This window comes from Nothoprocta perdicaria, unplaced genomic scaffold (genome assembly GCF_003342845.1).
Source record: "Nothoprocta perdicaria isolate Ctin4 unplaced genomic scaffold, notPer1 scaffold_6, whole genome shotgun sequence".
Lineage (NCBI taxonomy): Eukaryota > Metazoa > Chordata > Aves > Tinamiformes > Tinamidae > Nothoprocta > Nothoprocta perdicaria.
The window spans coordinates 7,199,704-7,225,082 of record NW_020455865.1 but is presented as its reverse complement, the minus strand read 5'-3'; the positions used below and the strand labels follow the sequence as shown (position 1 = coordinate 7,225,082).

Here is a 25,379-nt window from a genome sequence, read left to right as displayed (position 1 = left end):
CTTATAGAGGATTTAAAAAATATTCTGTACTTTCCAGTTGTATTTTTCCAGTTGTTCTTTTCTGCTGCAGCTGACCAGAAGCTTCTTTTTATTTTTTCCACAGAAGTTTACCTCACTGTTGGAGACATGTTGTATAAATGACATGCTTTATTTTCACATTGCATCCTTAAAACCAATGCAATTGCCCAGTTAGTTCTCCTCTTGCACTAGTTTTGCACCTATATAGCTCAGGTTATTGCCCTTTATTATTTCCTATTCAGCTTTGTGAGTGGGAGAGTGAAACTGGGTGCACAGGAGCAATGGTTTATGTTCCCATATTTGGTCATTTGAGTGCTGTGAAAACACAGCTTTCTGAGACCATCTCTGACAGTGGTTCCTCAGAAATTAAAGTTCTGTCCTTTTTGCTAGGTAGAAAGCATCATCTTGCGGGSGGCTCTCCTATCCCCATCAAGGTAGTGAAGGGAAGCACTGCTTTTCCCCAGGGGCAGTGCCAGTTTACCCTACAGACCTGCCACTTCCCGTCTTCCTGCTGTTGTCATCTCTGGGCACCTGTACCCAACAAGCCACCCATTTACACCTAGGCAGACATCCCACTTCAGCTGCCAGATTTCTGCATTTCATGACAGTTTCCAACTTTATGATTGTCCAATAACTCCCAGTTTGCAATGAGAATGAGCCCCACCTCCCTTGGTGTAGAGTTTTGCTACCTGCAGCTCTCCAACATCCATGTTCCACTTTTGCTTGTTATACAGCTGGCATGGCTCTTAGTGCTTTCTAGTTAGTACAGTGAAAATATTTTGCTTTACCTACTCCTATTAAATCTTGGCTTGTTGATATGAACACAGTGTTACAGCTGCAGAATGGCTTCTGCAGGGCAGATTTTGTTTTTCCTCTTCTATGTAGCAATGTAAGTGTGTACATCTGTGTGTTTCATGGCTATTGTAAAAAATCGCTCAGCATGGTTAACGTGCCTCAGTTTCCTGAGTTCAACTCTCTGGTTCTGAGGAGGGAACTATGCTRTGTCCAAGCACTCTTTAAAGCTCCTACTAGCAAAATGGATCTCCTGGCATACCTGAGCCAGAGTAAAACCCTCCTCAGCAGCATACCTAGCATCTGCAGAGGGCATTCCTCTGAGATTACTTCTTTTGGTGGCCCTGCACAAGGTTCAGAGAAAAGTAGCTCACCCAATTCATTTTTTTTTTAAATTTTTTTTTCATTGTTTGAGCTCCTTCTTGAAAAGAAATGATGAAGAAAAATCTTGAGCAGTGTAGCAAATGCAATGACCCTTTATAATTCCTKTTTTTTTTCTTTTACATAGGCAAAAAATCTTCTCATGGCTTATTTTTTTAGYTATTTAATACAGCTTTTTCTTAACTGATTCAGCCACTGTTTCCCTGACCGTTTCCCCTGCCCTGCATTCTGTCATTAAGCACAATCTCTGTCAGCTTGCTTCTGGTGAAATTAATGAAATTCTCACAGAACTGTTAATCATAGAAGCTTTAGTCTGTGACATGTGTTATAATTCAGCGGGTTTTTAACCTTCGCCCCATTTTGGTAATTGGCAAATGGCATCATTTGGCTTTTATTAAACTGGAACGTGATGTGTTTTCTTTGTTTGCCTCAACGCATTCTTGCAGGGAGACCTTCCAGGCTGTTAGCATTGAGGCACACAGGCATTGCTTAGCCCCTGAAAGGGCGTATGGAGGCTTTGAAAGCTTTATCAGCTCAGTCTGGACCTCACTGGAAGGATATCTTGCACAACACAGTGCACCCCAAGAGTGCAGGGCAGTCCCCTGACAGAAGCCATCATCCCTGCAGTGGTGGGGCWAGGGCAGAGGATGTGCGCTAGCTCAACCTTTCCTTTCCCGTGACTTACCTGGGGCTATATCGAGTATTTTCAGTATACTTCAGCACCCATCTGCATTCCTGCCCCACCAGTTTGCATTAGGGTTTCACCATGATTGCTRTCGGAGATGAGTCTAGCAGTACTGAAGTGAAATTGCTGAAGGGAGCATTGGTGAGAGCTATTCTTCTGATCACTCCCATGGACAATTTGAAGGCAAACATGTACAAAGAAAGGACTCGATCTGTCTTCCTGTGAGCCAGTTGGTACAGACTGAGCTGTCCCCACTGAGTCCCAAGGATTAAAGTACATATATTCAGATGACCAAAGACAGTAAATTCATCGATAAATTTGTAGTTCATACACCTCTCTACYTTCTGAAGCTACAAGAAAGAACGTAACTATAAACTTTTGCTTTTCAAAGTGGTGAATATATGTTTAAATTAAGGAGAGATAATCTGCTTTTGCCTTTTGAAAGATCTGTGCAGATAGAGCAGAAGCCAATTCCACTGCAAGGATAAATTCCTTAGAAATAATGTTAGAAGGTTGGAGTTATGTGAGTTGTATGAAGGGTGACAGAGAATCAAAATTAAGCATACTTCAGTCTAGGCTAGCCTGGGCTGTGGAAAATGAAGTTTTTCCTATGTAAAATAGATAATRGTCAGGCTCATATCACATGCAAGTGTACACTGAATGCTTTTAATCTCACCTATACATATACATGTGGCAGAGCTATTGCAAAGAAAAAAATAATTAGGGCACTGTGTTAAGATGAGTTCTTGGAAAAGTGCTTGACCCCAGGGTTAAGGAAAAAACATTTGGCTTGCTATAAGTTTTTTGAAGGAGGAAGTACTGGTTTGTTTTTATGTCAGGAAGAGTTCCACTTAATTGTCATAATTTTCTATAAACATGTTAAAATACAAATGTTTCTGGGATTGTGCCTCCAAGACCCCAATTTAGCAAAGCCCTTAGCTATGTTCTTACATCCCCTTGTAGTCAAATCTGTCAATGGGACTTAATCATACTTCTGCAGTTAAGCACACATTTGAGTGCCTTGCTGAATTGGGGCCTATACTGGCACAGAGAAGTAAAGATTTAGAGGCTAATGACTGAGCTTGTTTAGATTAGGGATGGGCAAAATGGATTTAAATAAAGTAAGAACTGGCTCAGAACTTTAGCCTACATGTGAAATTAACTCAACTTGGAGTTTTTTAAATCACTAGAATAGTCTGCCTTMATCTATATTTTTAACATGTTGCAGGCATTGGAACATGTGCAAGAAATTCACTGTTTCTTGCACTTGCCTTGATATGCTTTAGGAAATCATACTTTTCTAGTGCAATAAATTAGAATAGGAACGAGTGGATTGTGGGGCAGAGGCAACAATATAAACAATATCAAGCATTATCCCAGACACCAATACTAGATCATTATAAATGATGATGTCACCATGTTTGAATGGTAAGAAGAAAGCTCAAGATGTTCCATGCCAGGGAGCAACATAAGTTAAAGTAGAAATGATTTCATTCTCAGATATTCTATATTGTTTCTTCCCCAAGAAATGCATCRTTTCTGGAACATGTGATGATTAACCACTGTTAAATTGCAGGTCCCTTGCAAGAGCTTCTGTAATCCACAGTTCTGTAATATGGATATGATGTGTTCTTTTGTCTAAATTTCCTACGTGGAGATATTCATTTCTCCTTGTTAATTCTGCAGTTGCAGAACTCAATTCAGGATCATGACTTCAAAATTCATAGGGATTTACGGCTGACAGTAGCTGATACCAAATTGGAACCAGTAGCTAGAGAACCAGAAATATTTAAATTGGAAACATTTGGTGGCAGTGGTTGTTTTTTCACAAAAAGTGAATGGTTGTATTGTTTGTCACTGAAGTCATTCATATAGAATTACAGACAGAGAGAGCTGCCCAGATGATCTGCTAACCGAGGCATAATCTGGAGCCTGGAGGGGRTGGCTAAAAATGTTCCCTGGCCATTTACTAAGACCACAAGGGGACTTGTAAACAGAAAGAAGAACATCACAATAAGTGTTTCTTAATGCCTTTGTCTGGTGTTTCAGTTCTGTAGGACTTTTAAGCTCAGACTTTCTCATCTGCTGTCCTGATCTGAACTCAAGAAGTCAGATCCTTTTTCTCCTTTACACTGATTGAACTGAAGGACAGCACCCCTTACTGCAGTGATGTTGCTCCCCATTTCCATCTGTGCAAATGACAAAGGTTTTCTTAGTTTTATCCTTTCCTCTGAAGCCATTCAAGACTGGATCCARTGCTACATTGAAGTGTTGCACACTAGTTCACGTAAGATATTAAATAGGTCTTCTGTTATCTTATTTTTCTAACTTTTGAGCAAAAAGCACTTCAGTTTTTTCCTGAGTTTTGCAATGGGCAGTCAAGGTTCACAGTATGTRCTTCAGAGAATGGCTTGGCAACACTCTTAATGGTTTTTCCTCTGTGAGTCAACTTGTCACTGAAGCCATGGCACAGAAGGAACACACATTGAAGCCTCGCCATTTCAAAAGCAGAGAGGAACAAAATAACAGCCTTCATGGGTAGGTGTACCTGGGGTATGTAGTGAAGTTTTGATGAAGTATCAGATTCGTCATTCATGCTCTCTTGACATCCTGGGTCAGACATTCTTACTAGTGTTCATGTTTTTTCCTCTGTGAGTCAACTTGTCACTGAAGCCATGGCACAGAAGGAACTCACATTGAAGCCTCCCCATCTCAGAAACATAGGGGAACAAAATAAGAGTTAGTCTTCCTGTGTAAGTGTACCTGGGGTATGTAGTGAGAGTTTGGTGAGGTACCATATTCATCGTTCATGCTTTTAACATCCAAGTTTAGACATTCTTGCTGATGTTAACTGGCAATTTACTCAACTAGCCATATCATGAAATAGCAAGCTTTATTCAAAGAAGGATCACAGTATGTGAGGCTGGCATGTGATAGCACAAAATCAGGACTGTGGTTCACACCACTGGGTGATTCATGTTGGTCATTTACAAGACTGCTGCGCATAGCTGTTCTCCTCATCTCACTTATGCACAAGAGAAGACCAGTTGGGCTTTGGCTTTGGATTGGAGTGTCTTCAGCCATTTCATCCACAATTTTACTGACTGATCAAAACTGAAATCAGTGGTAATTTAAATTTTCGTGTTGTCAGGATGTGAGCTGCAGTGACTGGAAAATAGATATGAAACCCTCAGTATGGGATCAGCAGCCTCCCACAGTGCAGCACGGTAACGTCTTTTTGTGGCAGTTAATGCAAACGGGAACATGAGTTCTAGCATCACAGGGAAGGAAGGAGACTTGGGAAGCCATCCAGTCCTTCCCTACACACCAAGAGCTGTGAAGCTTCTCTGACAAAGGCTTACCTGTTCTGCCAGAATGATGAGCATCACTTTTCAGTTGTACTATTGATAGACAAGATGCAGTTTGCTGCATATGAGAAYATGATTAGTTGAACAGTGTAGCGGTAGAATTCTGCCTTCTCAAGCCCATCAACAGTACTACTTTATGCAAGATAAAGAAATGAGTTGTGTCATTTTGAACGCAGTTGTTGTTTATGGCCCATCACACTCCAGAAAGGGGCTGCCAATAGAAAACCAACATTAAATTCCAGGCAGTGGGCACTTCCCATACAGGTTTGGGACAGAGAAATGAGTTGTTGAGGTGGATAATGCTGCAGTTTGATCTGTAGCTCAGCAGAGACATGTGCAGATGTGTTTCTCTATCAGTAATGTGGGGATAACAATACTGGCACAGATGTCTCACAGGCTTGTAATGAAAATTAATTAGTTAATGTCTGCACAGCAGTTTGAACACAACAAAACACCATGTACGTGCTAAGTCCTATACTTAGTAAGGTGGATGGGTTTTTAGTGTCTGTTAATCCTTTTTTTAGGAGATGGGAATATCTTGCGTGCAGCCCATTTCAGATGCGTATTGTTTCATTGCTTTTCCTCTTATTATAAATTTCAGTGTCTTGAGTTCTTCTGTACCTGCACAGATGATGAAGCAAGGCAAGATTTTCCCTCTTTAGAACGAATTTAACCATATGATGTAGCTTATTTTAACTTTCATCAGAGGCACATCGCTTTATAGGAAACTTTGTCCCTAACGAAGCAAAACCTATTTGCACATACTTTAAGCCTCGCAGCATTTTAATTCTTCTTTAGCTGAGAGGACTGTCTCCATACTTAAAATTTAATATGGACCATAACATTTTGTTTGAATCAGACCATCAGAGATAGTAGTTTTGTACTACCCAGACATTTCTGTGCATCTAAAACACAATTTTCTTGTTTCCCACCTAGCTGTGTCCACTACTCTTGCGAAGCCACTGATTGCCAAAAGCTGGAGATTGAGAATGCGTTGCTGAACTGCAGCAGCGGTGGCTGGTACAACGGTGCCCAGTGCAATGTGAGCTGCCGGACAGGTTACATATTGCAAGTCCAGCGAGATGACGATCTCATCAAGAGCCAGGTTTGTTCTGCTGTTTTTTTATGACCCACAAAACAGAGAAGAGCAAACACATGGAGAAATTAAACAACCCACCCTAAAATCATACATCTGAGCTTAGCCTTGTGGCAATATGACATCCAAATATTTCTTCTAATCAGAATAGAAGTCATCTCGCTTTTTAGGAAAAGGTGTTAGCAATGAGCAAATCTCAAATGTTTGTAAAATTTAGAAATTTTCAACACAAAAGGTTTAAATCTGTATTTAGGCCTTCTGTGGCATCACCATCCTATCCAACCAATAGAGTTTTTCTGGGTAGCCATGTTGTTTGTTTGTTTTTGCACCAGTTTCTGGGCAAAAATTCTCAAATTTATTCCTTGGGTTAGAGTTAACAAAGTCTTAACTGCTTTGCAACATTTCAGTCCATCTGCTTCCAACTGCACTGTGACATTYCAAAAAGAAATGTGACATAAAAGAAGAAAGCATCTAAACCTTTTCTGATGTAACCAAAGCACCAAAACCCACCCTAGTGGGTCAGGAGATGCTGACTGGTTTTCCCTGAGCTATGCAGTAACACTGCAGTCACATAAATGTATTGATGTAGAGAGGGGATATTGTGGGGAACTGCACAGTTCTTTAAACGTTTAAAAAAAAAAAAAAAAAAAAAACCCACCCTGAATGCTGCTACTTTATCGCTGGGGCCAAAACTGTGTGTGACATGTCCCAGTGTTGGTGTGTGCAGGGTACATGGACCTGCTGTAGGTACCAGACTGCACCAGCTCCAGTTTGTGCTCACTGTTGGAATGCTGCTGGCTCCGGTAAGAGTGACACGGTTGTGGCAGCCCGCATGTGCATCTCTGTGTGTGCTGCAGGGGCAGCCTGTGCGTCTGGGGACGGGGTAGGGGCTGCAGGCAGGCAGCCGCTCTCCACAGCCTGTCTGTGTTTGTGAAATACTGTGTTCTTCATAAGCTCACAGAGGGGCGAGACAGAGGGGTGGGGAATGAGTCAGCCCTTTCAACTCAATTACAAAACAAATACAGGACCCCACGAGCTGGGCCTCTTCCATCCTAATTGGCATCAGCACCAGAACCCTAGCTTCAGCTGAGCATTTTTACAGAACGGAAAACAAGATCTCAAACAAGTCTGAATGTGTGAACCAGGAAATAGTTGAAAGAGATCTGTACATTGAACGCATAGGAATCTAAGCCCAAATCAAACAGCCTAAGTATGTTCCACCAGGGCTGTGTTGTTTAAATGCAAAAAGTACCTTTTGGGGAGGCTCAGCCAACTGTTCCGTTGTGGTTTTGTTCTGAGAGCCCTGGTTTCGAAGCCTTGATCAGATTCATATGACAAGAGTGGAGGATTTTAACACTCCTAGCTAACATGATTCAGTGCTTATTACAACATGCTTCTTCTCACCCTGATCTGCTTTTGCCCTTTATCATCTTTTTCCACCAGTTAAAAAATCTGAAGCTTATGGCTGTTTTCCTCTGTGCTGTTCAAATCGGTGAAGGAGTGGAGCATGTACTTAACAATATCACTATCAGTGAAGCATTTTAAACACATGCTTTAAAGTTCACGCATGTGCTTAGAAGATCTGCTGAATAGGAATGGACAGTTTCTTTCACTATCATCTTGTTTTATTTCTTTGTGTCAGGTGCTTCAAGCCAGAACTTGTGTAACTTGCATGCAAGAAATGAATTATCTGAGATACACTGGAATCTGTGGTCTGGATTTCTTGTATTGTGTTATACTGAATTGCATTGTGCTCCTTCCACAATTGCTTCCCAGCTTCAGTTCTTCTGMTCACAGGCATTTGGTGATGAGATAGGACATGTGGACTGTTGTCCATGTTCAGAGGAACTTTGTGCTGTGATGATGAACTTTGCACAAAGCTGTTGGTTGTTACACTATTGGTATTCAGTTGGCCCTCATACGGACAGTATGAAGGCCTTTGCAAGAAGAAGAAAGCAAAGTAGCTTTGCACTTGCTGATGTTTCACACTCTTGGGCAGGAAGGAGGCTGAGGTAAGGCGCAATGTCTCCGAGGGCTGGCTGAACATCAGTGGCCCACAACAACTGCAGGCTGATAAAGATGATTGGCAGTCCTGTGAACACACCCTGGTTTAGCATCCGAACCAACTTTTCTTCCAAAAAGAGTGAACAGAGATTTAAAGGGAAAAAATTTCAAAAGCACCTCCAAAATCTGGGAGCATAAGTCATATTTTAAATCAATCTTTTACATCTATGGGGTTTTTGAAAATCATTCTAACTATTGCTGAACTTCCTGGCCTCTGTTTCTCCTTGAAGCCACCACGTTTAATCATTCCTAGGGAAAAAAAAAAAAATCTTTCATTTCTTCCCTCTGAGAAATGCCTGTTCTCAAATTTTGTTAAACTCCATAAAATCACCAAGTCCAAAATATATTAGCACTACATGCAATAGAAGCCATTTGTCTTAAAGCAAAAACAAAACAATAAGAAACAAGCCATTGCACTGGGGTTCTCTTTTGCTCTCATTTAGGAACCTCAACAACAACAAAAGTTTTGCATATTGATGGGAGCAAAATCCTTCATACATCTTCTTCACAAAGATCTTACAAGGTTTAATTTTCCCCTGATTTCCTCACTCCCCTCTGATAACGCTATCACTCTTTATTTTTCCCTCAGCTTTTTCCCCTTTGTCTTTCACTTCTTTCCTCCCCGCCTTGTCCTTCACTGAAAGCCCCACTCATTCAGTTACTTGTTGTCATCTCTCCTTGAAGCTACCACCACTGCTGCTCTGGTCAAGAGGTGTTATTTAAAACCCAGCAGCCCCCTAATGTTGTGCAAAGGCATCATCAATCATGCCAGGAAAAGAAAGCACGGCTCATGTGGGTTCAATTAGAGACACAGTAGTGGGCAGAAGTGGAAGAATACTTAGAGGGGAGGGCACAGCTGTTCGTTTTTAAGGAGAGGAAACTTCACACGTGAAGCATCGCTTGAAGAAGGAGTCGGCTGGGATCTTGGGCAGCAGGAAGGAGACATGAATTTTCACAAGCTGTTAAAAGTGCTAAGAAGCAAATCTTTCTGACAACAGATTTGTTTTTGTTTGCATTGTACTGGATTGTCACAGTACTGGACACTGTATCTTTGGAGACCCATTTCTTTTCTTGTCTCCTTCTCACCCTGTCTCATTCTGTCTCCCTCCTGTATGAACCTTTTCTGGAAAACAGTATGTGAAGGAAAGTGGTCATTGTGATGCTAGTCAAAGCAGCACAAAGCATCCAAAATTATAACTAATAAACCTGATGAGAAAGCCAGGTACTTCACCTAGAGCACATGACACAGGGTTGCGTCCAGGTGGGTTTGGAAAATCTCAAAAGAAAGAGACTCCACAGCCTATCTGGGCAAGCTGTTCTAGTGCTCTGTCACCCTAACAGTAAAGTTCTTCCTCATATGGAATTGAAACTTCATGTGTTTCAGTTTGTGCCCATTACCCTTTGCTCTGTCACTGGCCACCACCAAGAAGAGTTTAGCTCTATCCTCTTTAAATTCTGCCCTCAGCAAGTGGGTTGGACTAGATGATCTCTAGAGGTCCCTTTCAACCTTAACCATTCTGTGATTCTGTGTGATTCATATGGACTGCCGTGAACTAAACGACCTTGTCATGTCAACCAGCAGCATGTGCCTGCTCAGACCTTGAGTGGGAGATYTGCAAGGGCAGACTGCTGCAAAGACACAATGCAAGATATGAAGGCAGTGCTGCTCAATCTCCAGTCACAGATAAATATCCCTGAACTCTAACCTGACATTGCAGAGAGCTGGATCATGCCTTTCAGCTGGGATAATGCCACCAAACATTGCAAAGATCCTACCTTTGGGGGGATTTTGCAAGAGAAAGAAACTGTGATCTTGTGGGTGCCATCTACAGTAATTTCCATGATAGAACTATCCTCTTCGTTTCCAATCATATGCACTAATCTCTGCCTCCATTGCAGTAAAGCAATTTATTTTCTGTTCTGCTACAAAAATGCATGTGCTTGTATTTGTTGAAGTGATGATACTGAATAATAGATATACTCTAAAATTTATCATTATTTACTTCGACCTTGAAAACCTCAGCTTTTATCATATTAAGTTTGGAACAAATTACTGGAATGAGCTGAGAAGTCAGAGTCTTCTCCACTTGGTTACTCCTTCTCTGTATGGAAGTTTTCCAATGTGATCAGGAGAGGAGAAGSTATAAAGGTCTGGATAGAAGGTCACTCTTCCAGATTTGGCTAGTTTTTTTTTTGTTGGGGAAGATCTGTGGGGGAAAATACAGAGTCAAAAAACATGGTGAAATTAAGTATTGCACATCAAGGTTTAGAAGAGAGGCAGCAATAAAGTGCAGTGGAAGTATACTGCCAACTAGGTATAGCTTCCATGGAGAGAATGGGCCGAGGCACATTGCATTTCCAATGGGCTGTAGTGTACCACAGTTTTCAAGAAGACTGCAAGTGAATTACAAGCATTAACTTGGGCTAACTAGATCCACAACTAAACTCTTGGACTTAAGTCTCCTACCACTGATATGTCTTCCCTGCACTCAACCTCAATCCAGCATCAGCAGAACACAGTGAAAGATCCATGTTTTTTTCTTTAACATTTGAATAGCACTTGCCATGATAAGCTTGGTTTTATGCTTTAATTCCCTGCTGACCAAAGTGCCCAGCAGCCATGGTGCTTAAACATTATTTGATTATAGCATTTACTAACAGTGTGTACTGGAGGAATCTGGCCTGCAATGCAGAGTTACAGTGTTGTGTTTTCAGGAGGATTACAGATTTCTTTGGTCTCCAAACTAAGAATTTGACTTTCACAAGATCATCTCCACCTCCTTTGGAAATCTGTAGGATACAGGCATGCAGTGYGCTTGATTTGAGCCATAAGCTCCATCACTAATTCAGGTGCTACACCTTAAAAATGGCAGACATTCTCTATAATAGTGGATGGGAAATACATAATTTGCACTTTTCTTTTTAAAACTGGTTCTGAAGAGTACAGTATATCTGGCATCTGTGGCAATGCTAATACGTGTATTATGAAGGCATGGAAGTATGCTGCTATTGCATGTTCAATTGCCATCAGAATCATACAGAAACCTCCTGTAGAAACATGGGCATCTTCACATCATCCTATATCTACAGAATATATATATTCCCATATATATATATATATATATATATGGTAAAGCCTATCTGATAACCAACAAAGATTTAACAGTCACTGGGGAACAAAATGATTGAAAATGGGGACCCAGTGTGTCACCTCATCTGAGAACTCCATGAATTCCAGGTTGTTCTACTCTGAATCTATATAAGATACTTTTTTTTTTTTTCCTTTTTTTTTTTTTTCATCAGCACTGCTACCTATTCAAATAAACTCCATGGTCTAAAAAATATATTTTGTGCCCACTTGGGAAGTGTCCAGTTTCTCAGCTCTGGGACTGCTTTTTCCATTCTAAATGCAACCATATATCAAAGGGAGACAGGTCTGAACTTCTGCTGAAAACATTAGGGTGTTTTTGCAAAAGGGAATCCACATCTCTTTGATGTGTGCTAGAAAAATTCCTCTTCCTTTTATAAACGCTGATCAATGGTTGGTGGTGCAAGTCTCCCCTGAGCATAGTAATCCTGAATAAAATATTCCTTGGAGGCATAAAAATGTTGCTGTGCAACTTGGTCAGATTCTTTGCTCCTGTCTTCCCTTTCCACAGTATCTTGTAGTTGGGGTCTTTATATTTCTTTTTCTTCTGTCTCTCTCTTTAATCATATGTGGAGAAGATTAGTCTTTTTTTCAGATTAAAAAGTAGATAATTATTTGTTCAGCTTTCTCTGACAGATATCTATCCTTTTGTCTTCTGGTAAATCCCTACTCTTAGCCTTGGAAGGGTGCCTCCTTCCTTCCTTCCTTCCTTCCTTCCTTCCTTCCTTCCTTCCTTCCTTCCTTCCTTCCTTCCTTCCTTCCTTCAGTCAGGCACTGAGTCTGTATTCAACCTCTGCCATCCATGACTTTCTGGACCTGGTGCCAGGAGAAAGTATGGGCAGGATGCTCTTAGGTCTGTGCATTGCAAGGTCTTCCAGACAAAAGCCTGTCTTTCAAGCATGCCAAGCAACACCCAACTGCCAAGGCAGCATGCCMTGATTTCATCTGGAGTACTTCAATAATAGAAACAATAGCAGCACCTGTCAATACTTGAAGATGATGCTGGTGTGACCCAGGCCAACCTCCTTGATACCTCAGTCCCATGCTGATGGGCTCTTCTTGGGAGAGATTTGGACAGTAGTCCCCAACAGGTTCTTGCCAAGTTTATTTAGATCCTAACAGTGTACAAGAAATTCATGGTCAATTACCTGCAAGTGACTGTATCGCTCCACAGGTGATAGAGGATCAGGGATAACTGTCAGATCCAAACAGCTCAGACTTTCACACTCCTTTCCGGTAACATGATGGAACAGCAGGCTCYACAGCTTTTTTCAGAAGGTGACTCAGATAAGCCATGTTGTGCTACATGTTATGTAGCCCTTTATACTGCAGCAGATGTTAAACTCCCATCCATTTTGATATTATTGTTTTCAACCAAACTGAAGAATCCCAAGTAACCAAACTCAAGAATCTCTGCATTGCTTTCATTAACGTCTAAAGACTAAGCAGCATCCAGAAAAACAGCCACCTCAGAGGTTAGACAAGACATTCCTTCCACACCTTGTGATGAGGATTGGAGGGGAAGGGACAAACTTCACTACTAGTGTTGCAAAAAATAAATTAGGTTACTTATATCTTCAACAACCTGATGTTTCTTTATGGGCAAAGGCTTGGTCCAAACTGCAAAGGAAAAATACACGTGTTGATCCTCTGATGCTATTTCTTGTGGCATATGTTAGGCATATGTTATAGGCATACAGGCACACCTCTATGTTGTCAGTAGCCGCTTTCCAAACAATATTGACAATGATCAACCTTAGCTTTGCTTGTGTTGTGAGTCATGAAAATAATGGATGTTATGAAGCTTTAGATGATTTTGATCTCTCCCTTGCTGGTTACCATGTCTTTAGTTATGTGTCTTTTTTCAGATGGAGTCCAGCATCATCATGACTTGCACAGACGGAAAGTGGAACAAGCAGGTGACCTGTGAGCCTGTGGACTGTGGTGTCCCAGACCAATACCATGTCTACCCAGCCACATTCAACTGCAGTGAGGGGACCACCTTTGGCAAGAAATGCTCCTTCACTTGCCGACCTCCTGCTCTTCTCAAAGGTACTAGAGAGTGTCTGTACAATGATTAACTGCACAGCTGACATGAACTTCTCCTAGTAATATATGTTATTATTCCTGTTATTTTAGAATTACTCATGATATCTTAAATATGAAGAATTATAAGAGTTTATGGGAAGGTTTATTTATCTTAGAAGTTCGGTTTTCTTTCCTCTTTCTATTACCTTCCTTTGACCTTTTGTTAGTTGTGGCTGGCCTAGAAGTAATAGCAGTGAATATTGCTTCCATGCAAACAAAACATGGAAAAGTCATGGGGATAAATCAAATTGAGCTCTCTCATCTTATTTCCCAGGCCTTCTCTGCTTTGTGTGTATGGCTCCCTTGTATTCCTGCTCCATGTTTTCTGAAAAACAGGAAAAGACTGAAGGGTCCCACGTTCCAGTGGCATATTTCCTTTTCACATTTTTTTGCTAGTCCTTCTGTTATCTCTCTCCTTTTCCACACTCATCTTACTTTATATCTCACTTCTTTCTTCTCCCTTCTTTGTGAGTCACTAAAATTTTCCTAGGAATAACATATTCTTCTTCCTTATTTCCTCTTTCTTTCCTTTCTCCTGCTCTGCTGTTTTTCTCGTAGATCCTCAATTATGTTCTCAGTACTATCCACTCTTCTGCTTATTGGCCTGTTATCCCTTTTGATCTTYCAGAAGAGGCATGTGAATTGTTCATTATTTCAGTGAGAGGATATATTGATTTCGTCATGTGTAACCAAACAGTTCCATTCCTTTAATCCAACCAATCAACCCACAGTAAAAGTTAAAAYTACTCAAAAAGGAGACTTTCATCAAAGGAATTCTCTTCCTTGGTTATGAAGAAGTTCATCTTCAGTAAGGAAGCAGTTTCTCCTTGAAAATGCCTGATGTTAAAAAATGCCTGGAATAAAAGTATTTGTAAAATTAAGCAACTTGAAGGAATGCAATACTGTCCTCAACAGGTAGACTGGTGCTTTTTATTCAATGCATCAGAGGGTAAAAAGTGACAGGAACATGAACTAATGATTCCCTTGGGGGAGCTTGAGGGATGATAACCGAATCTCTAGGTCAGGCCCTGTGCAGCTGTTGTGTGCAGCCACTTTTGTCCGGGAACTGTCTGAGCTGTGAAGTAAAGGAACAATTTGGTGTACAGCCATCGGTGATGACTAATAGATATTGCCACTAAGCTTCTAGAGAACGGTGTTTGAATGACTCATGCCTAATTCAATCACTGACGTCATGACAGCCAATGTTGGTAATGTCACAGCTTATCACTTTGCAGTGGCAAGTATGATATCACCATGGCTGGTCTGCAGAGCTGATGCATGAGTCAGAGCAAAGGAGCATGGTGCTGSTCTAGAAAAGAGTTCCCTTCTGTGCAAAATACTTCTGCTATCATCTGCAATAGGGAAAGGGAGAAAGAAAGCCTAGGTTGATTTAATAAAGCTTCTCTTATCTTTGTGGGTAGGTTAAGAGGGCTCCTCCACATACCTTCCTGAGCCCTCTGGAGCCTTTTGTTTCTTCTTTGAATTCCAGCCTCCTGTCCCAGCTCTCTTCCTTTCCTCTTAGAGAGATGGCATTACTCTGGCATCAGCAGTTTGTCAGTATTATTTTGGATAACTCAGAAGTTGGCTTGCTATTGAAAATGTGTTGTGGGTTGAATAGAGTTCCTGCAGCAATGGTCAGGGATTTCAATAGAGTATTAGGGATTTTTGAAGGCTTAGTGGCTCATTGCTGTGTTTCTTTTTTTCCCCTTAGGAAAAGCTTATATCTTTTTTTGATATACAGTATAAAATATCACAGACTGTAAAATACACTGAGACTAGGCTACTTTTAGCTTAACTTGCTGAAACCAAGTAGGTCATGGCAGAGGCAAATAAATGTATTGTACCTTTTACCTTTGAGGTGTTGTCCAAGCAAGCTTCCTAAGGAAAATGAGTTTCTAATGAGTATTTTGAACCAAATTTATCAYAGTACTCCCAAAAGACTGAGAGTCCCCAGCTGAGAATGGCTTCTCATTGTGTTAGAGTAGTGTGTCTAATACTAACAAATGCTGCTTCAAACTGCCCAAAATTGGAATAAAAAGGATAGATTAAGAGAAGGGATATAACASAAGCAGAATAAAGGATGTAATGGCAGCAAGCACTCTGTTAATAGCATGGCTTTGGAGAGAAGGGGGTTGATGTAGGGGGCAAGTCTTCTTTCAGATTAAGAGAACAACAAAGTATGGGAGTATAAAAGAATACAAAGCCAGTGTGGTTTCCCTATGCTGCAGTATTTCCTGAAATAAGCACTGTCTGCCTATTGTCTCCTGAAAACAGAATCCTTAATGATTTAATGCTATTATCTACAAAGACCAAATGCATAAGAACGAATGAATTCAGAGCTGAATTTGTCAAATGGACTGAGGTGGCTTTTGATATATTACAGGTGTAAGGACATTTGGGGAAAAAATTATTCAGTTGAATGCTATTAACTTTACTCACTGTCCTTCTCAGGAAACAACAGCAACTTGACCTGCATGGARGATGGGCTGTGGTCTTTTCCGGAGGCTCTGTGTGAGCTGATGTGTAGAGCACCCTCCATAGTTCCTAATGCAGATCTTCAGACTAGTCGTTGCCGAGAAGATAAGCACAAAGTGGGATCATTTTGCAAATACAAGTGCAAACCTGGTTACCATGTCCCTGGATCCTCCAGAAAAGCAAGGAAGTACGTAAAATAAAAATTCTAAGCATCAATATGATTCAGGAAGCCACGGGTTAAAAAGTTTGGGAAAAAGAAAAGATTGGTTGCTTGAAACAAGCTTTATGTGTTGTATGGATTTTTGTGGGACAATTCCCTTATGCAGAGAGTTGTGCAATTTCAAGAGGATGTAGACACCTAACTCTCCCAGGTTCCTTTGGAAATCCTAGCCAATGTTCAGAAAACAGACRCTACCTTAGAAATGCCCTTTGATATGAAGTCTGGGGAGTCCCCTTTGAAAATTCTCGGGAAAGGGTTAGTGCTATCATATATTTTTGACTCTGCACAAAGCCACTTCAAACCAACCACAGCCCACAAGCCTGGGAAGCAGTGTTTTTGGGTTATGTCTCCAAGGCTGAAAGAGGAGTTAAGGCCAGGCAGCTGAACGTTGGCTTTGCAAATAATTATTATTTTCATTCAGAGTCCCCATGACGCAGATTCGCAACCTGTTGCCCATATGTTGAAAGCCACCTCCTGCAACCTGCTAGCACAGCTCAGAGGCTTTAGAAGGTCTTAGCTAACTCAGCTATTCACTAAATGGTCATGTTTGTTTCTGCATGGAAAGGCGAGCCTTTAAGATCCAGTGCACACAAGACGGCACGTGGCTGCCTGGTGCTTGCGTGCCTGTGACCTGTGACCCTCCACCTTCCAAGTTTCATGGGCTCTACCAGTGCTCCAATGGCTTCCAGTTCAACAGTGAGTGCAGGATCAAGTGTGAAGATGATGACAATCAGTCGGTGAGTCACTCATATCCAAATAATCTAAACATATAAGTGTGTCWTCACTATATGGCCTTAAAGGACCTTTATCTTGGAGAAACTACTCCCTTAAGCCCTTGTCAGACCAGAASTTAGGGTGTTGGAAGTGGATAGGCTGTTGAGTGGAAATTCTTCTTTCTAGGTTGGGCACTTTAGATCAAAACCATATTCCCTGGGTTTTGGCAGGGGTCCAGGCCACCTTAGGAGCAGCTTATTTAGTCCTTCCTCATGGCACTGTACTGTGCTGGTCTAGCATATCTCAGTGTGTGTGAAAAAGGGAAGTGAGATAGATAAGGAAAGTACACAATTCAGGTACACACTAACTATGTGAAGAGCCTAGAAATACTGTAGGGTTATTTATTTATTTATTGTTTCTTATCACAGTAGTAATAGTATTAATTATTACCCATTGAAAACTAGCAATGTGTGACTTGCTGTTTTCTAGACGAATAAGTAGCTGAAAGATCTGCCTCAAGTGGCTCTATAACCTAGCTTGACAATTACCAAATATGGTTTCTGGTATTCTATTAATACGGGAGGAAATAAGAAGTAATGAATAAAAGCAAGTAAGATATCATTTTCATTCACTTATCATGTTCTGTACATGAGGGTTTTTTTAATTCTGTTTTACCTTTCTATGCTCTCTMGTTCTTTTTTCTCATCATCACTATATCTCTGTGTGTCACATGATAATTTAACTTTATAGGGATTATGACTGTTTGACCGATCTGTTCCTAAACTTTCATGCTTTCCTGCCTGTGAAGGTGCCATTAAACATCAGAGGTCAGATTCTTATCTGATACAGATCATCACATTGCCTTTGACTTCCTAGAAGCTGTGACTGACACCAGAAGCAGGTCTAGCCTTTAATGTCTAGTTTGAAATGCTTGGTTTTCTTCACTAGAGGCAATTATTGCCTCTAGTTTGTGAGATAGTAACTTCCCCCAGAAGAGCTGTTGCTTAATACGTTTAGGAAGTCAAAGTTGGGSATACAGAAGGTGTCGTTACTATCAACAGTGCAGAGAATGCCCTGTCAAAGAAATTCTAATGTAATTCCAGTTTCTGAAGACATATTAAAAATGGGACAGGTCTGCTCTAGGTCCAGTAATCTGAAAGACACCTCTGACATGTGTATCAAATATTAAAAGCTACAACTACAGAAGAAAGCAATCAAGTTTAATATGATGAGAAAACTGCACTTGCTACCAGCTCTCTCTACAGAGCTGACCTGCCTGCTTCATCGTAATGAGAGACGGAACCTCAGAATACATGATTTTTTTGTATCAGAGCACCTGAAAAAAGTCTTGTTGTATAAGACTTATGCGAGATTTCAGGCCTTATGAAAAGTCACTAGTATTGAACACAGGTGCAGTTCACATGGAGGCTATCAAGTATTTGACCTGTGGCTTGTTCACCTGTGACTTGCCCTCACTGATCAGTATGGTGGAGGATGTGTACCATCTCTACTAGTGCAGGGTAGCAAGGCTACTGACGTAATGACAACGGGTATTATCAGTTTATTTATTTGTTTTTAAATGAGCTAGACATGAAGAGGTACAAGCAATAGCCTCAGGGTAAGAGCAATAATGAAGTAAGCTGTAGAAATTGGAAAATATAGCTATGTCTCTATTGAAGACTGTAGTCACTCTTCAGGCTAGGAAAGCTTTGCAAGCAAAGTTGCTGATAACATCTTGAGAAAGGGATCTGCAGGGAAAGGTATTTCCAGATATCCAAGAAAATAGATTACAGAAAAAGATGAAGGACTCCTGGCCCAAGCCAGACCCACTTGCAAGGTGTTAATTATTTAAGGATTAAACCCCACTAAGTCTCTCTCAGCTATGTAAGGTGATAATGCAGCTGCATCCAAGCAAGCAACCCAGCAGGGATTTTCACAGGAGATTTTACAAGACAGGGAATGATGGACAGGATGTTACTATAGCAATGGATATCCTGGGTTCTTGAAGTAACTATACAATAGTACCTCAAGCATAGCCAAMTCCAGGAACATAAATCGAGCTTCATGCCTCATCTTTAAAGATCGTGGTTGAACACAAGTTGAGCACACAAGTTGCTGTGGAAATGCACTATACTTGCTAAAACAGCAAATTGTGCTCACTTATGAGTTAGCAATTTCTTTCTGAATTTGTCACCATGCTTGTCACCATAATTATTCATCAGTATGCTTGGTATCTCAGAGCATATCAAAGATACAGAATTAATCAACAGGATCTAATGGTCATTTGAGCAGGTACTCCACCCTGCCATCTAGAGCAAAGCTCTTCCATTTCTGAATGTTGTATGCAAATCAAATGAGCAGTCAGACCTAAATTAATCTGTCTCTGCAAAACTGACTGTTAAGTGAAAGTCACCAAACTGGATCACACCCTGAGTCCATCTGGTCGGTTTTCCTTTCGTATAATTTTCTTATTACTTCTGTCAATTACTTCTGTCTTATTACTTCTAGAGCAGATGTCTAGAGTAGGGAAGACAGGTCCCATGCAGTAGCCTGTCAATAAGATCACTTTGTAGCTTCACTAAACATTGTGTTCATCAATGAAGCTGAGAAAGGAAGCACAGGAATATCAAATATAAGCACATAACACTGAAGGCTGGGAAATCTTCCACTTGGTGCCAGAGACCTGTGCAGATCTCTGTGCTAGGGCAGAGGGGCTTAGGCAATAACTCCAAAGACAAGTTTAGCATGTCTACTGTGACTATGGCTCTGTCTGGGATCCCAGAATAGAAAGCATGCTAAAAGATCACCAAAGACATCCAGTATAATCTCCGAGACTGTGGTGAGCAGATGGCAGGCAACATGCATGGCGTGTTGAAAAGTCAAGAAGAAGCAAAGATCCTCCATGGTTTTGCCACCCAGCACAATCCAAACTAGCATCTGTTGGAGGTTTGGAGAGTAATCACAGGAGGTACCTTCATGCTGAGTGTCCCACATTATCCAGTGGTTGTTAGACTCACATATCCTYCAGAACAACTTGTGCAGAAATCCCCAATGCTATGTGGATAGTTCTGACAAAAGATTGCCTTTGCACTCCTTTATTGTTTCTAAAGGGCATGATATTTCCCCTTGGGCTTTGGTGTTCATTCTTGAGTATTGTACAGAGGAACTTTTCTGTAAGAGAAATGTCATATTCTATTCCTTCACTATTCCCACAGAGAGGACTTTTTTCTCCTTTACACCTGCCTCAGTGCATGTCTGTCACAGACTCTTTGCTTGTTGTCACTCAAGGAAACCAAGCTCTAAAGAGCACGTTCTGCCCTGCTAAGCATCCCTGCTCAGTGTCCTGCTTTTGTTTCACCTTCAGATGGGCATTGGGGATCACTTCTTTTCCAAGACAAGGATGATGTAACTAGTTAGAAAATAGAAGCAGAAATGTTGTTCGCATTCAACAGAAGCCTCCCAACAACAAGGAGGCCAAATAGGGTGAATGGATCTTTACTGTAGCTAGACTGAGTCCATTTTAAGGTAGAGAACCTGGTAAAGCCCTATAAAAACTTTATATTGCACAGAAGAGGCATGTCTGTGCGAGTACAATCTGCTAGTTTTACTCTTTGGAAGAATATTCCTTCTTACCTCCCAGGGCTGACAGTCATAACTAGTGTCTTTCCCAGCTCCAGTAGAACTTAGCTCCTAACTCGGCTCTGCCTGCTCTTTACTTTTTGAACTGAATTTGCTTTTCTCACCATTGTTTTTGTGACCATCCTCCTTATCTCCTTTTGCATTCCCAGGGCCGTGGTAGCAATATGATTCASTGCCGGAAGGATGGGACGTGGAGTGGCTCCTTTCATCTCTGCAGGGAAATGCAGGGCCAGTGTGCTCTGCCCACCCAGCTGAACAGCCATCTGAAGCTGCAGTGCTCCAGCGGCTATGGAATAGGTTTGTGCGCATCAGTCCTGGCCACCTTCCATGGCAGGATGCAACACTGTCACGGGTGGAGAAGAAGTGAGAAAGAGGAGCATGATTTCAACAAGAGAGAGGGAGGAAGGAAGGAGTCCGGAATCCCTGAAGTCAACTTCTCTTGTGGAGCAATTTCCCTTTGCTTTTAGGAAACGTGAAACTATTAGAGGCCAGGCGTCATGTCATATATGCTTGCTGCCTGCTTCTYGCACCATTTCCAGTTTCAGCGTGTCCCTTCTTGGCCAGCTGRTTTTAATGGACAGCCAGCAAGCCAAACTACACAGGAGATGCAGCCAGTCCTCAAAACTAAGGGAGAGAGCTTGTACCTGTGGCGTAAGTCGTCCCCCCCAAGGAAGTGCTCAGGACTATTTGCGGGTGTGAACAAATAGCYTCTTTAATGCTGTAACTCTTCCCTTTTATCCCGTAACACCTGAGCGGGCCATGCCCCGTACTCGCAATAGTCCCATCACCAGAAGGCACCTTGCCTCTTGCCATTTATGGTCCTCCACAGGTCTTCCTTGCGGCTGCCTCGTGGTGGCCTGGTGGCTTTAGCTCCTCCATCTTGCTTGCCTTGTTTTCCCTTCCCCYGACTGCTTCTCRGTTTAACCCTTTCCCCGACATGTACCTGATTTTGTTCATACACTTCTGTAATCCATCTTCCAGCACACACAGCCACACACAGCTGCTGAAAGACAGGGAGCTRGCAGGGCAGTCCAGGGGGATAATTCAGATCTGTCCAGAAAGAATAAGAGATCAGCAAGCATCTCTTTCATATGGCAATTCTGTACAAGATGCTCTCCCTCATGTCATCTTCTGGGGTGCTTTAGTGCACAGCAAAGGGTGCTCCACTTTGGGCTGCATTCTSTGCTCAGCTTCACTTTGTGCCATCTCAGGGGAGGGAGAAAAACACTGCAGACTATTTTCAGCCCCTATTCTTTAAGWGGCCCTGCTGTCATGCTTGCAACACAAGCTTGGCGAGGCCCCTTCCTGCAACCCTTGCTGCAGCCCATGGCCCCCTCCTTGCCTCATGCCGTCCCTTTGAACTTGGAGAGCGCTCCTCATTGTGCAGCTCCCTCATTACGGCACTGCTAGGCAAGGGACCTCATGCCTGCTGGCGCTTCCTCCCCGGGGAGGGGAACACAACCTGGATGAGATCACCACTCTGTAATGATGCCAATTACAGATCATATATCAAAACAATTCTGGCCTGCTCCGCAAGTGTAAATAACGCAGTGGAGTGTGCGCAAGCCAGCGAGTGGGCTGCAATGACTCTTAATGTGGCAAGATGTTTTGCCCTTGAGATGAGGTTACCTACCAGGAGCGAGCGGCTTTTTCCAAGGAGAGAAATACCAAATGCTGGGTGTGAGGGAATGTCTGTGCACTGGAAGTAGGGAGGTGTTCGCAGTGGGTGACCACCTTGCTCTGCCCCTCTTGCCCCCGAGCCTTGCTGGGATGGCTGATGGCTGCGCTGCGGTGGCAGTTCCCAGCCTCAAGGACACTGGGCTCAATTCCAAGCAAGGACGGCATAGCCTTTGTGGAGACGCGGGACTCGCTGTCATGGCCAGGCCTGTGCTGTGGACCCTCAGCTGGAGTGTGGTGCTCGCTGGAGCTACACAAGGAGCTCCAGAAGGGCATGCCAGTGGTTGGCTATTATCTTCAGCAGATGGAGACATACCACACTCTTTGTTAGGTTCTCCCAGCACCACCTTTAGGAGCAGGTGTTTTGGGTTTTCTTTGTGTGTGCATGTGTGTGTGCTTTTGGAAGCCTGATAGATGTCCTTCCAAGAGGTCTCTTGGTATCCACTCATGCACAGTACAGCCGATATTAATGGGCGCTTATCCAACAAGTCCATGGAGCCACAACTGCACACACTAAGAAAGCAAAACAAACCCTGAGCTCCCCATGAGCCTCACTGACTGAACAACCCAGGGCTGCTTTGTTCCCACTCCCTCCTCCACATGGGAGGATATGAGAAGGCAGAAGCAGGTGGGGAAAATAATAGCATCCAGTCGTGGTCACTATGAATCCCACACACCTTCCTTAATTCCTCAGACACCTAATCTGCCCTTCCCGGCTGAGGTATATGTTGAGCCAAAGGTTCAGCTCTCCAAACCAGTGCAGAGATTAATTCCTCCCTTAGTGCTGATTGGGGTGCAGAAATCCTAATGACACGTTTGCAGCAGCTGTGCCATTCACGAGTGATTTTCCAGCAGGGAAATGGTAATGGTCCAACACACTAGGGCTTATGGTTGTGTCACCGCAGGGCTCTGGGATATTGCTGCAGAGTATCGCAGAATGTTTTAATAAAGAAAGGACAGGATTCCCAAAGGGCATGACAGTTAATCAGAGGAAAAGCAGGTTTATGTGTGAACAAAGCCATCATTACCTCTCTGCATACTTCTTATCAAATACGGGGCTTAGGTGATGGCTCATCTGCAATATCATTAGGCTTGGTCACCATCCAGAACATTATTATTGAAGGCCTGTGACTTTGACAGATGAAATGGTAAATTTTTGTCATGTCACAGGTGAGATGAGTTTGGCAGCCTCTCCTTAATCTTGTACTTGAAAGAGCAGTTGAAATGGAAAGACCTCCAGACTTTCTGAAAAAACAAAACCTGACTGCCTCCTTGGAGCTAATAGCCAAAGAAAGACCTAGATATAGAGCTCATAAGACAAGGCCCTAGAATATCTACCACCTCTATGGTGTCCTGCTGAGATGTTGTGGGATGCAGTCRGTGTTTCATATATGGCTACAAGATACATGGTAGTTACTGCTGACTGCTAATTGCCCTTTAGGAAAAGGGAGCCCTAATCCTGTCTTTCCATGGGAAGGCTACTGAGCTACTGAAAGAGTAGGAAGCTGCTAACTTTATCCTCTCTGTATTTGGTGCAGGCGCTGAGTGTACCACCTCGTGCCTGGATCACAGTCAYGAGCCCATTCTTCTTCGTGTGAACGAGACTGTGCAGGACATCCAGCACTGGATGAACCCACAAAGAGTGAAGGTCAGTGCCTGCTGAATTTACTAATTATATCACCTGGTTACAAGATTACACACAGTGAGCAAAAAGGTAGCTTTAACCTCAGTTTCTCCTATCAGAAGAAATATATGAAGAAAACTTACACTCCTTGGCAAAGAATTCCTGAATTTTATTCTTTYTTTACATATTGTTCTAGCAATGTAGTGCCTTCCTGTGCATATGGGTTTCTCTCTGTGATTTTCCAGGAAAAATTAKTTCAAGATAAAGCTCCCAAATCAGCATGCTCAGATCCCACCAGCACCTACAGTGAGTCTGATCTCCTGGAAACAGGATTTTTTTACACAGGAACTAATGATAGAAAATTAAAGGAGCACAGGATAGGTCTTATTGTCTTTCTCCTCTTCAGTATTTTGCACACCTTGGGTGGCAGGGCTGCATTTTTATGCACTGCTTTTGGATGACAAGCTGATACAGAGGGTATTTCATTTCCTGAACCAGCAGAGCTCATCGAGTCCTCCCCGCTCCCCCTGTCCCGCATATGATAGATGCCTACTCAGCACAGCCCATTCCAGACGTCACCACTTCTTCCTCCTGTACACTACAAATGCACAGACAGCATTAACCACTCACAGCACCCTCGAGCACCCCTGTGCATCCTCCAGCATGCATGGCTCTCTGTCTGCCTCTGTGAGGACACATGCTCCTGGGTAGGATGCCTTGTACATGCACAGTCACCCARATACACTCTTGCTGCTTGTAGCAAATAGTTGGTTGGCTTCACACCTGCTCTTGGATGCCAGCAGGAGATATACTCCATTTCTTCATGAAAACCCTCATGCTGTCTACATAAATATGCCCTCCAGGCTAGCCATGCATGTAAACAGGCACTTGTACATGTACAGTATTTATGCAGGTGTATTCACTTTTCTGGATATGCTCAAATGCATGTCAGAAGATGCTGGCACATCATGTGCAAACAGTGCAGCTTGCTGGTGGTGCTTGAACAAACACTCTTCTTTGATGTAGTCTGCTCCAGCTTTACATGAGCCCATGTTTTGCACACTTTGAGCTAGGTTTAATAAAAGAGTGGGCAGCTGACAGAGCCCCMGTACATACTGAGCAGCTTTGACAATCCATTTGCTTCTCCACATGCCTAAGGTGTGCCCAGGGTTTGGGATTTTTAAATCAGGCCTTGGCCGTGGGCAGCAAGCAGCTTTGAACATCTCAGCCACTTTATATTTCTCTACTTCACACAGAGCCATACGGAGCAATAGAATGAATACTGGAAAGGGGTGAGAAATGTAAGTCCAGAGAATATGACAAACTCATAATGTCCTTCCTAGCTTCCCATTCACTCCAGATGCTGAGATTATATTACTACCTAAGCCTA

General features: G+C 42.4%; 1 protein-coding gene across 1 annotated transcript in view; it reads left to right on the top strand.

The window, feature by feature from the left end:
• The window catches only part of PAPPA (pappalysin 1), a 180,274-nt gene that overhangs the window by 132,866 nt on the left and 22,029 nt on the right, over positions 1 to 25,379 (top strand). The window contains exons 14-19 of the mRNA XM_026049405.1: positions 6,181 to 6,349; positions 13,421 to 13,604; positions 16,092 to 16,302; positions 16,901 to 17,072; positions 20,838 to 20,985; positions 23,904 to 24,013. Coding sequence (XP_025905190.1) covers positions 6,181 to 6,349; positions 13,421 to 13,604; positions 16,092 to 16,302; positions 16,901 to 17,072; positions 20,838 to 20,985; positions 23,904 to 24,013 — 994 coding nt within the window. The remainder of the gene's footprint in view (positions 1 to 6,180; positions 6,350 to 13,420; positions 13,605 to 16,091; positions 16,303 to 16,900; positions 17,073 to 20,837; positions 20,986 to 23,903; positions 24,014 to 25,379) is intronic.